The 16,999-nt window shown below is 36.1% G+C and overlaps 1 protein-coding gene across 2 annotated transcripts; it reads right to left on the bottom strand.

Moving 5' to 3' along the window:
• Positions 1-1,628: 1,628 nt before the first annotated feature.
• On the bottom strand, positions 1,629-15,807 carry LOC307160033 (uncharacterized protein). Of its 2 annotated transcripts, XM_079873834.1 has the most exons (11): positions 12,582-15,807; positions 10,576-10,678; positions 10,120-10,239; positions 9,949-10,038; positions 7,524-7,628; positions 5,072-6,983; positions 4,856-4,960; positions 4,669-4,696; positions 3,176-3,232; positions 3,003-3,050; positions 1,656-1,896 (listed from the first exon to the last, which is right to left on the bottom strand). In XM_079873834.1, exons 1-11 carry the CDS (start codon positions 12,593-12,595, stop codon positions 1,785-1,787), a joined length of 2,694 nt encoding a protein of 897 aa, XP_079729960.1. In that variant the 5' UTR covers positions 12,596-15,807; the 3' UTR covers positions 1,656-1,784. The 2 variants fall into 2 exon arrangements, with proteins under 2 accessions (XP_079729959.1, XP_079729960.1); XM_079873833.1 differs by lacking the exon at positions 4,669-4,696 and having other exon boundaries at positions 1,629-1,896.
• Positions 15,808-16,999: the final 1,192 nt, after the last annotated feature.

Here is a 16,999-nt window from a genome sequence, read left to right on the forward strand (position 1 = left end):
CACACACACACACACACACACACACACACACACACACACACATACTTGTTTTTGCTACTGGGTGGGGACACATGACTACATGCAGCCTGGTGGGAACCACCCTTTCTGAGTGGTCTATAGACAAGGCAGAAACTGATCCACACTCCATTTACAACTGTTATAGCAGCTATCACTTGTAATCTTGAGGCTGAGCCCCAGAAGACTGACCTGAAATTTTACCAACTGCTGGGGACCCCGTCAGGTAGAAGGTCCTGGAGGGGACCTGTGACGTAATGTTTTCATATGCTAATTAATGACATCACTGTGTGTGTTTAAAAGGTTACCAATGGGGACCTCACCCCAAACTTCTTAAATTAACATCATACAGATCAACAGGTGCTCCCAGCTACCACTAAGGTTGCCAACCAGTCCGTACTAACCGGGATATCCCGTATTTTGGGCTTAATTTGTGTCCTGTATGTGCCCTCCCTTGACTGCTAACCAGTGACTGATAAAACTGCAGCAGTGCTGATCACTACACCTGTCATAATGCAGTCACAGCCACCCTCATGCAGAATACTTTATCAAAATCAGAATTGTTATCATAACTGTTTGAGGAAGGCTGTATAATCCACTGACAACTTCTCGCTCCCACCTCACTGTAAGCGATGTTTGCGCTAAGACCAATTCTGCCTGTATTCATTTTAGGAAATCAGTTTTGGCAAATACAAACAATGTGATTATTTTTCTTGAGTACAACATCCAGCCGTGCAAGAAAACATGCAATCTACGTTGGACGCGATTAATAAGGTAAGCCATCTTTCACTAATGTTGTAAAATGGAGAAAGAGAGAAAGAAATAACATTTGAGTTGCATATTCTTTTCCTTGGACCTTAATCTTGAATATAAGCACAACTGTTCCATATTTTTCGTTTCTGCAGTAGGCAAACCTAGCTACCACTAATCACATCCGTATTGCAAATACATTCAAATCCAAATCAATTGCATTCAAATAAATTGTTCTTTGACAAAAGTAGTTCTGACTAAACTTTATTTGTCATTTCTCTTATTTGACAAACATTTTGGCTTTGTGCAGCAGTTGAACAGTAGAAATATTGAACACATTTGACTAAAGTTCTTTTGTCTAAACCGACAATAAAGTTTTTGCAAAAACAAATTATTCCTTTTTTTTTTTTTTTTTTTCAAAAATCATGTTGTGGTGTTAGTTAACTATTTCTTTAACCTAGTCAGAATAACCCAACTATAGTTTGACACATTAATTGTAATGCACAATGGATTTTTTTTCATTGTGCATTCCAATTAATGTGTCAAACTATAGTTGGGTTATTTTTGTTGGGTTACATGATTTTTGAAAGTTGTCAAAAACAGTTATGTTTTTCAAATATACTCTTCAGGTTAAACTCAATTTTCCTTATAACAATTTTTTTTTCAGGAGAAGAGAAGAGAAGAGAAGAGAAGAGAAGAGAAGAGAAGAGAAGAGAAGAGAAGAGAAGAGAAGAGAAGAGAAGAGAAGAGAAGAGAAGAGAAGTCCAAATGCAAAAACTTTAAAGAGATCTCACTGTACAAATACAAGTGCAAAAATTTCTCGAACAAAAACAGCAAAAAATCTTTTAGCACTTAGTGCTTGACTTTCCTGAACAAGAAAAACTGACCTGAGACATGATTATTTATTTTTTCTTTTCTCACATTCCCTCTTGAATGCTGTGATTCGGTTCTTGATATAGAACTTGACTGATTCCCAGGTTCTGTGTTTGAGTAATACCGGCGCTGACCTGATGCAGTCTTCACACTGCCTTTTCCCCGGTACCCTGCCAGATGTGATGCAGTCCAATAATTTGTTCTCGACTGCCTTCACCTCCTCTTCTGTCCACTTTCTTTTTGGGCATCTTGACACACCTAAAAATGACAGTAATTTTACCTCAACTTTCAAGAGACAGTGTTTCACCTTACCTTAAAAGGCTGAGTGTAGAGTAAAAAACAGAGGTAATGTACACTAGAACATCTGCATTCAATACCAAGTAGAGGAGTACCAGACATTACTCTTGAGACCGATGAGATTTTACTTTCTGTACAATGTAGCTCCTAGCTAGGTCACCAAGACATAGGTTAATAACAAGAAAATTGTACATTTAACTAGATTAACAGGAGCACTTTAAAACAATCTCCATCACAGATTTTTGAAAATGTGTAATGTAGCTGTATGTGAATGTATACTGACCACACATCATCAATAAAGAAAAAGTTGACTCTGTTTAAGTCGTTTTTAGACTGAATCCTATTTCGCAAAGTTCAGAGGCCACAAGGTAACAAATTCGCATAATGTCTGCCTACGTTCTGCATGGACATCCCACAAAACCTTAAAGCCCCAGACACTATGGGTGCTTGTCAATATCATTCCTCGTTTCCTCGGTCCTCCGTTCTCCATCCTATGACCCAGAAACCAATCGAGTTCAGCCATCTTGTAGGACATCTCAATTCTCTAATTGCACCGCGAGGATCGAGGAGTGAGGAGGCTTCCTGAGGAGTCTTGAGCGAGGATACGTGGGTCTATCCTATGCGGAAGTGTTTTATCGACTAAACGTGACACACTCCTCCCCCTTCAGATATAGTAATTTACCTTTATATTTTCCCTTTGCAGTGTAAATAATGTCATATATTTAAACTGTGCATCTTGCTTTGTTAATAATTATTATGAATGCCTTAAATAACTAACTTTAACAACATATGGGCAGATCCCATTAGCGCAGCTGATGACGCTTTGAAGTGACGCTTGAGTGGTCAAGAATATTCCAATATTCCTCCTTTGATTCCTCCGTCCTCATTTCCTTTCCTTAAATCCTTCTCTCGCGAGGAAAGGAAGCAAGGAAAGGGAACGAGGATGCAAAAATAAGAAATGAAAAGCACCCTAGAACTCATTTGTGTGGATAACCAATCACAACAGACTGGGCTGTCTAACCAATCAGAGAGCAGAGCAAGTTAGCAGTGCAGTCCTAACTCTTTACCTGAACTTGAAGGACTCTCTCTCTCCTTTGCCGAGAAGGAACATTCTTCTGGAAGATAAAACAAATAACCATTTCAAAATTTTGCTACACTGTAAACAAAAGCTTCAATAATGATGATTATTAATCATCATTATTGAAAAGAAAAGGTTCCAAAAGAAAAGGTTTGACTTTACCTGTAGATAATGAAGGGGCCTGATGACTCGAAGACTTGCTGCCAACTGAAGATTTCTCTGAAGGGAAGAAAATAAGACTTAAGAACTTTACACCATTATTAGCATCAGACAATGGGATAGTGACCCCCGACATTATCTTCTCAACTTTAAAAGAACTAAGGAAAGGTTTTGAGCAGGGGAGTTGCCAAAGCCTGCTTGAATGCTGTAGGAAATGTTCCAGAAAAAAGTGAAACATCACGTGTGATTGTTGTCACAATGGTAAAAGTTATGGCTAGTAAGAATGGGGTCCAGAGGACATGCAGTAGGATGGGCACAAATCAGTGAGCAAATGATGGAAGTGATGAGCAGGGAACTAGTTACTAACGGTTGCCCTTTTTTTCAGTCAAGAAAAAAAAAACAGCAATTACTACTTTCAGATGGTGCCAATCACCCATGGGTGAGGCTGGTTGAGTGAGCAGGTTTGGTGAATAGAGGACAGTCTGTCCACACATAGCTCTGTCCAGAGCCCAGTGTAGAGCAGAGGTGACCAGTGAGAAGTGGGTGGGAGACAGGATTAGGGTTGGGAATCGAAAATCGATTCCGATTCTGAAATCGGATACTTAAGATAAAGAATCGGATACTTATTATAAAAATAAAATTTCGATTCCTCGTTTCGATTCCTGGGTGCATTTTTTCATCTAGTGATCTGCCAGGACCTTATGTGGTAATGCAAACATCAGTCTACAAGATAAATCGCATTTTATAATGGATGCTCACCCATAGAGGTGGATCTTGTAAGGGTCAGTGGTGTTTATGCACATATCATAAACAGATTTATAATGTATTTACTGTATTTTTCATTGTTTATTTTATAATAAATACAAACAGTAGATATTCAGTCACTTAAGAAAGAGTACTATGAAGTTGTGAAGAATGTCTGAATTAAATAATTTAGGTGCTTAAAATCTGTGTATGGATATACATGTTAAAAAGTTAGAGCAGAGGGTTTTCTTTTAAATTCAAAAGTATAGCTTTAATTTAAAGTCTGTTTGATTTTTTTTTTATAACATGCAGGAGAAAAATAAAAAGGCAAAACAAATGTTTTAGTTAATAAAAAAGGTTAAAAAATAAACACCTTTAGAGGAAATGTCAGGCATAGGGGGCCTTGCAAAATTTACCTGAAAAGAAGGGGGGCCCCTGGTATAAAAAGTTGAGAACCCCTGTAATAAAATAATATGTTGCAAGCAAGCACTGAAAATAAACATGTGTGATATATTAATGTTTGACTTTTGTGGTTGTTTTTTTACTAAACTGGAAATCGATAAGTAGATTCGGAATCGATAAAATTCAAACGATACCCAACCCTAGACAGGATGCAGCAGAAATTAACCATTAGTGGTGGAACAAGACTGTTCTAGGAGGCATACAGTGAACTGAATGAAACCATGTTTAGAGGTGTGACCATTAAACATTCAGTGGCACAGCTTTGGTGAGAATTACACCAAGTTCCTTACCTGCTTTGTGAGTCAGGTGACTGCAGACCTGTTTTAGGTCACATAAGCATATCAGGGACAGCCACAGATACTTTATAATACAAATAGCAAAATCTAAATACTTATTATTAAACCCAACCAAAACACAAACGTAATATGTCACTTGTGGTAAATGAAGGAATTCACATCAAATCACAGATGACCTTACCTATGGATGTTAAAGAGGACTGATGGCGCTTTTTTGGCGGTGGCATTTCACTCTCACTTTCTTCATCCTCACTTTCAGAAGCTTCAGTTTCTACATTCACTTTCTCTGCAAAAAAGAAAATAATGTAGAAAAGCATTTGTTTCCATGCTTCTTTGTAATGGAACTAAACAGTGGCAATATAAAATGTGTAGGAGCAACAATGTCATGTTTTCTTACCATTAGGATCAATGTTCATTTCATCAAGGTTTTTCCCCTTGAATTCTGATACTCTTCCCTGTTCAAGGGCCATCAGCACCTTGCTGATCTTTGCAAGTTGTAACGTTCCTTCAGGTAACCGGTAAAACTTTCTATGGATCCTTATATCATGTCCCATGAAATCCGCTAATTGGTCCAACTCAGTATCTTTCAGATTCAGGACTTTAGAGAGTGTTGCAATGTGTTTTCGCAGCTTTGTGGATGATAAAGTCTTTGGATGTTTGGCTCCACACTGATGGGCAACCTTTCTGATGCAATCTGTGCCTTTGTAGTATGATGTCTCAGTCATGGGTATGGCGAAAAAAAAGAAATTTTCATCCAGTACGCCACAGGCTTGACGACTCTTCACAAGTAGCTCCATGGAATCCAGCATACTTGGGGTCAGGAGTATTGGCACCTTTCTGTCACGCTTGCCTCTTATTTCGACGCGCTGGAAATGTTGACAGAGCTTCTGCTCAACTGCAGATAAAGCATCAGCGACATCTGAATGTAAATCAGATGTGTTTCGGAGAAGATATGAATTCAGCCTCATTTTCGAAACTTCTCCTGCTCTCCTTCGATTAAACACAATTACATCACACAGAGTTACTTGGGCAAGCTTTGTCCAGTTCTTCTGACTTTTTTCAAGTTTGAGGTTTTCTTTGTATAGTTCAGTTTGATTGCTGAGATACATGTGCATTTTTTTAACATCCTCTGTAAAAGGGAGAAGTTCAGGAGAGTTCCACTTTGCTTCGTTAAGCGTCTTCAAGGCTGAGGCAGACACCAATTCATTCCATTTTGTCGAATACATGTGCTGAAACATTTTGACATTTTTTACATCGTTTTCATCTCCTGCGATCATTGCTTCACATTCTGCAATATCGGACATTTTCTTTAGGTTGTGCCCCAGTTTTAACGCCAAAGATGGAATTCCAAAGACCTCATCTTCATCTCTGAATCCTGATGTCTCTTTAACGGCCTTGATAACGTGATGGAAGTTTGCAGGTATGAAAAAGTCTTTTATACTCTGCAGCTTTCCCATTTTCCTCGCACTGACCAACAGCCTACCAGCCTCGCGCATTTTAGTTCTAATGTATTCGTGCTTGGTTTTGTCGTTGCCCATCTTGTTACACAGGTGTTCTCCAAATTTGATGATGCACGTATCACTTTTAACAGCACATGTTACTTCATCTTGCTTCATGTCACTGATCAGCTTCCATAGTTTTTTTGCTACTCCTTCAGGAACAGGCTCAGCATAAGCACAGAGTGCCTGAACTCTGGATTTACCTGGTTTTGTGACCTGGCACTTCCTGGCCAAGTTGCACCTTGACATATGCCTCCAAAGTGCTTTTCTCCTGAACAGCCCTTGGCAGTTTAAACAGTGCATGTAGTCCTTCACATTAACTTGTTTCGCACTGGATTGTTGACGGGGCACCAACACTCCTTTACCAGATTTAAGAACATCTGTGTTGTGTGCACGGTTCCCTTTGTTCCTCAAAAGGTCCAGATTGATCCTCCTTTCTTTAGACCCCTTTGGGTAAGAAAGAGCTTTTGCTACATCCACTTCGTTCTTATGAACTTGGGCCAAGTGTCTTGCCATTTTACAGAATGGTTTGGAGCAGTAAAAGCAATACTGCTTTTTGTTGTACATTCTTTGGCCATATGCAGTCTTTTTTAATTTCATCACTGAAACCTCACTACCGCTGTTACTGTCTAGATTAGCCGTTGTCTCCTTATCTCCAAGTTGAGAACATTCTTTGTCTGCATTATCAATATTGTCAGAAAGACTCTCATATTCTTCTGAATCTGTCTCTGAATTAGGGACATATTCGTCTCCGCTGTCAATGCTGCTTTCATCTGAAGTGGATCTGAGGTTTAGTGAGCTCTTTGTAAGCTGTAAATACCAAATTTATAATAAGTATTAATAAGCATAAATTCACACAATATTGTTTCAGTTGCACGTTTATGTTACCTCATCTAGTTTATGGATTTATTAAAAGGTTAACAATTATAAGCTTAATAAACACCAAAGACTGAATATAAACTCGCCCTGTGTACCTTGAGAAAACTGGTACCAAAAACCTACTCCCCAGTATTATAAATGGAGAAATTCCTATTATTAATCCAAAAATTCCACTTTGCAATAAAGAAACATTAAAACAACTGAAAAAAAAACTACTTTACTAATTCATCTCTAAGTAGTAAGTTACTTCAAGTAACTTAACTCTTCAAATTAAACTCTTTATTCTTTGAAATTGCCATGTACTTAATGTTATGTTTAAGCTTTGACAAAAAGGACCTTATGCATATAAATGCTCATAGACATGATAATAAATGAGACCATTAACAACCTCAGCAATACAACTGATACTGTAGACTAAATGTAAACTTAAGACAAAATGATCAGCACACGCATGTTAGATAAGAAACTTACAAATGTGCTGTCACTCCTCTTTAACTCTGGGATATCACAGGCTCTTGGTGAAACAGAAGAACTGGGCACTTCTAGTATCACTGTATCTGCATCACTGTCCGTGTCCTGGACAAACATACATATAATCAAATATATTTTTATACAGCAATGTTCCATCTCTGACTAAGTTTACATGTGGGGACACCCACTTTTTTACCCACTTCACTGATATTACTCATTCTTAACTTGTTGCAAGAAAACTGTATCTTAAGTATTGCTGCTTTTGCTTTAGAGGAAAATTAAACAATATAAAAGGGATAGGACATAAAAACATAACTGCTAGTCAAGTTGAATTGCAACAAATTAAAAATCAATAAATATAACAAAAAAGCAAGTACTGCGATGTATGGCTGTGTGATATGTAAAACATATTTTATTGACTGTGATATCTTACAATATTGTCTATTCAAGCCCCATCTTTGCCAGAGACAACAAGCACCATAAACACATTAGTTTGGTTGTGCTTTATCTTACAGTAGTCTGTGATTAAGTAAGCTCAATTTATTTAAAGGTTTGCTTTTTTTTTTCATAGACTTTTGTGACTTTTCATAAATTCTGTACTCTGTAGCATGCCCTTCTCAATGTAAATAAACATGCACGTTACACAACATAAATTTGTGTTTATAAAGCATTACATTGTATTTATTTATTTTTTTAAATGGTTTGAGTGACGCATGTGCGTAAGGAATTAAAAGCAAGCAGAATACAAGTGTTTTCTAAAGCTAACTCAGTTTTTAAAACCAAGCTCAGAATCAATAAATAAATTGATTTGTTGAAGAGAGAATTGCAATGGAATGATTTTTAGTTCAGTTCAACAGTTGTCTTTATGATATTGAATTTTAAATATTGAATAAGAGCAAGTTACAAATTAACAACACTAATGTACAGGGGTGCAAACACATGTATGGTCAAAAAAGACAGAGGTAATCGAAGCCCTCGTCCCGCGGCAAATATCCATTGATACTACATTGCCACCATCCCCAACCCACCCCTATAGGCACATAGAGTCAAATGAAATTTAGAAAAACTTCTTGCACTTCTTCTTCTTGCTTTACTGCTACTTCCTGAAAATAATTTCACCTGATGATTTGAATAGCTCTTTTTGTAAAGAATTAATAATTCTAGGATGATTGGGGTAATTGTGTAGGGTAGGCCTAGTGCATCTGCATAGAAACTAATAAACAAAATACAAATATAAATACAATAAAACACAAATACACGAGAAATGTTTTTCAGGTAAATTAACTGTATTAAGTATTAATACAGTTTATCTTTTGACAAAACGTGATTTTTCTCTTTCTCTTTTGTTGTTTGATTAACTTTGGTGACACAAACAGCTGCAGGTATATTGGGTGCTGTCCCTTTAAGACGAATGCACGTATCTAATACCGGTAATGACCAGTCTATGGTAATGACACGCATCCGTTTTATTTTGACTGCGTTTACGGGGAAACTCGTTGAGACGGACACTGGCTTATTTTTTCGTGCACACATGTCTGTTCAAACACAAATAGATAAGAAAGAAAAGGGAATTCGGTGTTCACGAACTTCACGTGCTGTCTGCGACTGCGTGGCTCTGTGCGCCGACAGACCATCCACATTTGGATGTTAAACATAATATATCCTGATACAGCAAAGACAACGTCGGCAGTATTGACGGCAAAATAGGCTGACGGGCAATATTTGAAAATCGATAATTAGGCCTATTTTTTAAATTACAATTATATATGCATTTGTCAAAACCGAGAGACTTTCAAGCATCAAAATGTAATTTATTAATATGTATTTGCGCCTTCTATTTTGTCTGAAAACTTCCAACACTCTTGCGTGTCGCGTGAAAAATAGGCGTCGGTTGCGGTTCTATTTCTAGCACACGGTTTCGGCGCGGCTCGAGAAGTGTGTGTGTCACGCAGGCATTGTGCTCTAACACAAGCTCTAACCAGTTAACATGAGAGCCGACATAAAAACGGACACTCCACGCCACGCAGAGAGAAATGTGATGCAAATTCTGATTCGCTTATTTCCTATTTACTTGTTGGTGGACGCAATCCAGAATTACTGTTGGTTAAATCCCCCCCCCTTAAAAAAAACTCTTCGGATCTGCACGATTCACACAAGTCACCCAAACTGACGTGAAAAAAGCGGGAGGCGCCGAAAAGCGCGCTGTTTGCACCCCTGAATGTAATGAAACTAAGGTTTCATATTAAACATATACTACGTAATGTTTTATATTAAAAGAAAAACAAATGTTAATTTAATTGAGTTTCCTGTATCACAGGCCACTGTCAGATAAAGCGCAACCAAACTGATGTTTGCTTTACGGTGTGTATCGGTGGTGTCATCTCCAGCAGGAGCGGAAAAGGGGCATTATGAAATGAACACTTACCACTGATTTCTTTGTAAACAGTGATTGTTTGGCTAGGAGCTTGGGAACATCTGAAGACACAGAACTGTCTGGATTTTCCTTTGAATCCGCCTGTTCAGGTTAACAGAAATAGTCAGTTGTCAAATTCTTACGATAACTTTGAATTAAAAAATACATAAATAAGTGTTTTACCAAGGATCCTGTTTCACACATCTGTTGTAAGTTAAGTATGTCCTGCTTGAGGGGAGATGGGACCTGATCGTCTGGGGCCTGGGAGGGCATGGTGGGACAAACACTTGATGTTTCTTTTGCCTGAAATAAGAATTGAAAGCACAACTGTAATCATACAAATAATTTAGTTTCACTTTGCAGCTTCACATGCTTTAAGAAGTGTATAGTGGACGTGATATATGATTTTATTTGATATTTAATTGTCTGTCTTAAAGCTATGTCGACAATAGTTTTGTACATATGTTCATATAATCAAAAACAAAATATTTTACATATGAACAAAATTTCTTAACAATACGACGTGAACAACTTAACCGCAATATTATACAGACTAATGTGTCCAATGATTTAGGCTACTTCCATACATGAAATGTAAAAGTAGGTAAATTAAAAATAAGATTAATCAATTAAAATCACCTTCTGTCTAGCTGTTTGTCTCCTGGCACACTCATCATGATGCTTTCTCAGTCTCGTGATGCGACGCTCAAACCTGCTGTTGCTTCGGTTGGGTTTATCTGGTCTGTGCCAAAGGCAAAATAAAATCGTTAACACATACTGTACACCTCATTAACTCACAATTAGGCCACATGTGCACATACGCACAGATGTGCCTTCAGGTTAATCTTTTCAAATAGACCTATTACAGTACGGTCAGACTGCACTAACATTTATGTACTCGGTACATGACCGCGGTAAAGTTAGCTTGATGTTTGACATTCATTAGACATTCGGTTTCATACCAATTAAACTGTTTGCGGCCTTTATGTTTTTAGCTCAAATTTAGTCAGATGGACATAAATATATGTCCTTTATGTTGCACAAGGCTTAATTTCAAAAAAAAAAAAAAAAAAAAAAGAATTAACCATCTAACTTAATTAAACAATTAAACTACATGATATTATACTATAAAACCAATACTAAAATGTTCAGAAAAACTTCCCTGTAAATGCACAAGACTCTGTTTTTGGAATTAGCACTTTATGGGTTTTATAATAATTTTACAACTTTTAATGTATAAAATAATATGAATTAATTAAACAACAGACAGCTCCTTTTGAGATAAAGGTATCAAATCAACTGTAAAAAGCTCTAAATATTATCCCCTGTCATGCACAAAGCTTGTTTTTTTTTTTTTTTCAGAATATTCCTTTGTTTTTATATACAGTTCTGAATCTGTATTTTTGATATTTAACATACTGTGCCCACTTAAAATATAAAGTAATTTTTACAGTTGATAAATTATAAAATAATGTTTGTACTTTTTTTTTTTGTTACTTTTATACATAAAGGTATGCCTCAGTGACAGCTCTGTACCTTTTATGTGAGAGTGTAGGAGCCTAATAAATAAATGTAATTTAAATTAATAAAAAAAAAAAATAGAACACTTAGAAGCTTTTGCATCTCAGCTCTTCACATACATGTAACCCATTTAAATCCAATAAATTCACCAATTTTGGCCTGAATGTAGCAATAAAGTGAAAATTCCATATTAGTATATTTGTAATCATATTTTGTAATTGCAATTTTTACCTTTCTTATTGTTGTATTATATTTTTATTTTATTTTATTTCATTTGAATTGTTGTTTTGAAACCTTTATTTCAAACTGTGTCAGAGTTTAATGAAATTAAGTGGGTACAGAATATTAAACATCAAAAATACAGTTTCAGTACTGTATATAAAAACAATAAAGGATTCTGAAAAAAAAAACAAGTCTTGTGCATGACAGGTGATAATATTTAGAGATTTTTACAGTTATTTGATACCTTTATCTCAAACGGTGTCAGAGTTTAATGAATTTAAGTGGGTAACGTAGCCTATATTAAACATCAAAAATAGTTTCAGTACTGCATAAAAACAATAAAGGGATTTTCTGAACAAATAAGCCTTGTGCATGACAGGAGATAATATTTAGAGATTTTTACAGTTGATTTGATACCTTTATCTCAAAAGGTGCTAGTGAAGTTATATTAGGCTATTTCATACATTAAAAAGTGTAAAATTATTATAAATTAATAATTAAGGTTAATTTATTTATTTATTTTTAATTAAGCCTTGTGCAACATAAAGGACATATATTTAACGTTATGTCCATCTTACTAAATTTGAGCTAAAAACATAAAGGCCGCAAACAGTTTAATTGGTATGAAACCGAATGTCTAATGAATGTCAAACATCAAACTAACTTTACCACGGTACATTGCTGCCTAAAACTATTATTTTACCGAATAATCATGCAAATCCGAACGTAAATTACCACAAACCAACACGCTTGTTAGTTATAACCTTGGCCCGGCTAATTGCCTAATGACACCTTAATTAGAAGCAGTACTTTACTCTGTTTAATGATCTACCTCATCATAGTACGACTATAAACAGAATTCAAATTTACCATGATATTAATTTTTCTATTACAAGTCTTACCTTAATTTGTCCATGATGCGTCCGTAGATGTTGTCCGCGTCGTCGTCGTCTCAAAATGGCTGGTAATTGATTCCGCGCACTTCAGCTAGTTATGAATAAAGATGGCTGCCGCGCGATCGCAGACGAGAGGGGGAGGGGTGGTCGCGATGGGGACTGGCTATGTCCGGTGAACACACACTTCTGGAGATTTCCATCAGGCAGCTAGGCTACTGACGCTCTGTCGTCGGTGCTCTTTTGTTTACACCCTTACATTGGCAAGTTGATTATGTTCAGGGATTAGTAGCATTTCAAATATATGTATTTAAAATACAAAATACTATTTTGTTTTTAAATAACTTATTTTAATTTAAATACATTTAAACTTACTATTTTTGTATTGTCAAAATAAAAAAGATTAAATGTATTTAAATACAAATGACATTTTTCTAAAGATACTTAAAAGCTACAAATTACAAGTTGAAGCATATTTAAAATACATGTAAATACCAAGATTAAATATAGGCCTATTTACACGCAAAAGCATTTAAAAACAAAATAGAAATTTGCATTTCAAATAAATGTATTTGAAATACTGCCCAGCTCTGATTATGTTTTATGCCTGATCCAAAACAAGGCAATGAGATCTGTGATCTTTTGCATACATTCCTTTTTCAAAATTGGAAAAAAAAGTTGGATTTTATTTTTATTCAAATTTGTATTTTTAAATGTTATGCTGAATACCAAAATTTAAATAGATTTAAATCAATTTAAACTATACATTTTATGGACACAAAATATTGTTTTTATATTTAATGACATGGGCCCTGCAGAACACCTCAATAACACAATGGCCCGGTTTCACAGACAGGGCTTAGACTAAGCCAGGATTAGACCATAGATCAATTAGGACATTTAAGTAATTTTTATAAACATGCTTAGAAAAAAACATTACCGATGTGCATCTTAAAACTAAAAAGGCACTGATATATTTTTAAGATCAGTCAGTGCAAGTTTATTTCAGTGGAAACAGCTCAGACTTACATTTTAGTCTAGGACTAGTCTTAAGCCCTGTCTGTGAAACCAGGGGTATGACTGTACCCTCCTGCTCCTGTAAAACAGTCGGATACACAAGCCAAATACTGTCACTATACTGAACCCAACATCCCCTGCAGCCATGTGGAACTCTCTTAAAAGCACTTAATGTGAAAATGCTTAGGCCCGGTTTCATAGACGTTACTGAGCTTAAGCCAGGACTAGGCCTTAGTTAAATTAAGATATTTAGGCAACTTTTACAAGAATGAAACATTACTGTATCTTGATATAGAACTATGACACTGACGTATTTTAAGATGCAAGATATTTTCAGTTGAGACGGCTCAAACATGCATTTTAGTCTGGGACTGACTTAAAGGAATAGTTACCTAAAAATGAAAATTCTGTCATCATTTACTCTCCCTCGAGTAGTTCCAAACTTGTATGAATTTATTTGTTCTGCCCGACACAAGGGAAGATAATTTGAAGAAAGTTTGTAAGCAGGCTGTTTGGGTCACCACTTCTGTATTAGAAAAAAAAAAAAAAAGGCCTACTATTTGCAGGTCTTCAAATTTGGAAATTAAAACCCCAGATGAATACTACCACAACATATCACACCGTGTCATTATTTATTTATCAAAAATAAAACCAAAAGACGTGTGACAAAGTTAGGACACTGTTAACATAGGAATTAACGGATGACCAGGAAGTGAGCACCACTATAAAAGCAGATGTTCAGGCAGTTTGAGTGTCTGGAGCCTTCAGGTGTGTGCACTGTCAGCTCTGTCAGCTTGGACATTTTCTAGAGTCCTAGTTGTTCCAATCGTCTTCCATTATGGATAATGCTTCTGTCAACCTTCAATGCAGCAGATTTGTTTCTGAACTCTTCCCTAGATCATTGCCTTAACGCAAGTCTGTCACTGAGCTCTACAGGCAGTTATCTTGGTTTTTGCTCTGATATGCATTTTCAGCTGTTAGACCTTTTCTGAGAGGTGTGTGCCTTTCTAAATCAGACTCATTCAAATGAATTTGCCACAGTTTAACTTCACTCCAAGTGTAGGAACATCGAGAAGCAATATGGATGCTCCTGAGATAAATTTCCAGTGTCCCAGAAAAGGGTACTTTTTACATACTTATGCAGCGGGATCTTTTCAGTTTTTTATTTCTAATAAATTTGCAAAGTTGTTACAAACCTGTTTTGTGCTTTGTCATTATGGTGTTTGAGACGTAGATTGATATGGAAAAAAAAAGTAATTTAAAGCAGTTTAACATAAGGCTGCAACAAAACAAAATGTGGAAAAAAAATGAAGGGGTATGAATAATTTCGCAAGGCACTGTATATTAGAATAGAGTTGATCTCATTCATTTCCGCTGGCCAAAAAATATTTTGACTGTTTTAAACAATTCAAATTAAAGTAACTTTATGAAGTTTTATGATAAGGTGTTAGCTATTTTAGTGTAAAAACGAATAAGCCTATATATTGCAGTGTGAATATACTGTAATTGTCTGACTCTGCGGCGGCTGCAAAACGCATTCTCATCCCCAAATCGTCACTTTCAAACATTCTTCAATATCCGACGCACAAAGCACCCTTTAGCGTCCATATGAGACGCTTCGGTTATGGGTAGGTTTAGGCGTCATATAACTGACGCTTTCGAAAGTTCGTCAATATCCGACGCACAAAGCACCCTTAGCGTCAATATGAGACGCTTCGGTTATGGGTAGGTTTAGGTCTGTGGTAGGGTTATGCGTCTCATATGGACGCTAAAGGGTGCTTTGTGCGTCGGATATTGAAGAAATTTTGAAAGCGTCAGTATATGACGACTTGGGATGAGAACGGGCTGGCGTATCACAAAGTGTTTTAAAAAGGAAATGTGCAAATCTTACCATTTTCAAAGACAGTAGCATTATTCATAATGTTGTGGAGATGCCTTCACACATCAATAGCACTTCTATGCAGCTGTGGTTGTACAGTAAGCTATTATCATTGGTCCTTGTATTCATTGATACCGGACAATGGACCATTTGACCACCGAATCTAGCAGTATCCACCTTAATATCGAAATAAGTGTGGAATATTGACCATTGTTCTCACTAAAAAGTATGTTCTCATAACATAAGATGTGCAGTTTAGAATAAAGATGAATTATTGTGCATCTACAACACTCCTTGCTGTCATTAAAAGAGGAAAAGTGATCAAGCTCATCCACTACAGTATGTATAGGCTATGTCTAAATTCATAGAATTTTGATTTAATTAAAAAAATTCATAGATTTTTTTATTTAATGTAAATATGTATATTGACATGAAAACAGTTGCTTACAAATTTTTTCATTACTTTTCTCACTTCTGGAAAAGTCTACATGCAATACAACAATATAATTATATTGTTATATCTAACAATATAATTTATATTATTTTTTAATTATTAAATAATATTGTTTAAGAGAAATTAGCTGGTATATTTATTAATCATTGTTAAAATAAAACAACATTTTCCATTTTTAATTTGTGGTTTAAAAAAGGAATGAATGCAAACGTATAAGGACCCACTGATTATGTCAGAGATCACAGAAGATAAAGATCACAGAAGAAACACCTAAGATATTGCATTTGGATATGTTTAAACATGTCAGAGCATATTTAAAAAAAAAAAAAAAAACACACACAGTTGTTCCAATGTTGACCACAGGGGGCGCTCTCTCAAACACACTTTATACACAGACACAATTTTTGTCCGATAAACCGACCCCGTAGGGACCAATTGGCATTTCGAGGGAAACACTGCCACCTATGTTAAAATGGCCATTTCTATCGTTTTCAATGGGTGTGCCTGTGGGGACCTGGAATCAGGTCCCCACCGCTCATGAGGTCCCCACGGGTTTGGTGTGCAAACAGGTCCAAGTCCCAACCGGGATATAAAAACAAGTACACACACACATACACACACACACACACACACACACACACACGCACACACACACACACACGCACACACACACACACACACACTCACACACACACTAACCCTAAACCTATTCATCACACACACACACACACACACACACACACACACACACACACACACACACACACACACACTAACCCTAAACCTATTCATCACACACACACACACACACACACACACACACACACACACACACACTAGCAGTAGCCTATACATTCTTGTCACTTTAGTGAAGTCTATTTGTCGTCATTGAAAATAAAAACTATTAAAAATATATACATTGTATTCACAAATATAATAGTGCTATAATATAATATAATACTGCTATAATATAACATAATAAAAAATAATATAATATAATTTAATATAATATAATATAGGCCTATACCACGCAACAAAAAACGTGTATATTTTGTGCAGATGTTTTAGGACATTTGA

Source organism: Squalius cephalus (genome assembly GCF_949319135.1).
Source record: "Squalius cephalus genome assembly, chromosome: 6".
In the NCBI taxonomy this organism is placed as follows: domain Eukaryota; kingdom Metazoa; phylum Chordata; class Actinopteri; order Cypriniformes; family Leuciscidae; genus Squalius; species Squalius cephalus.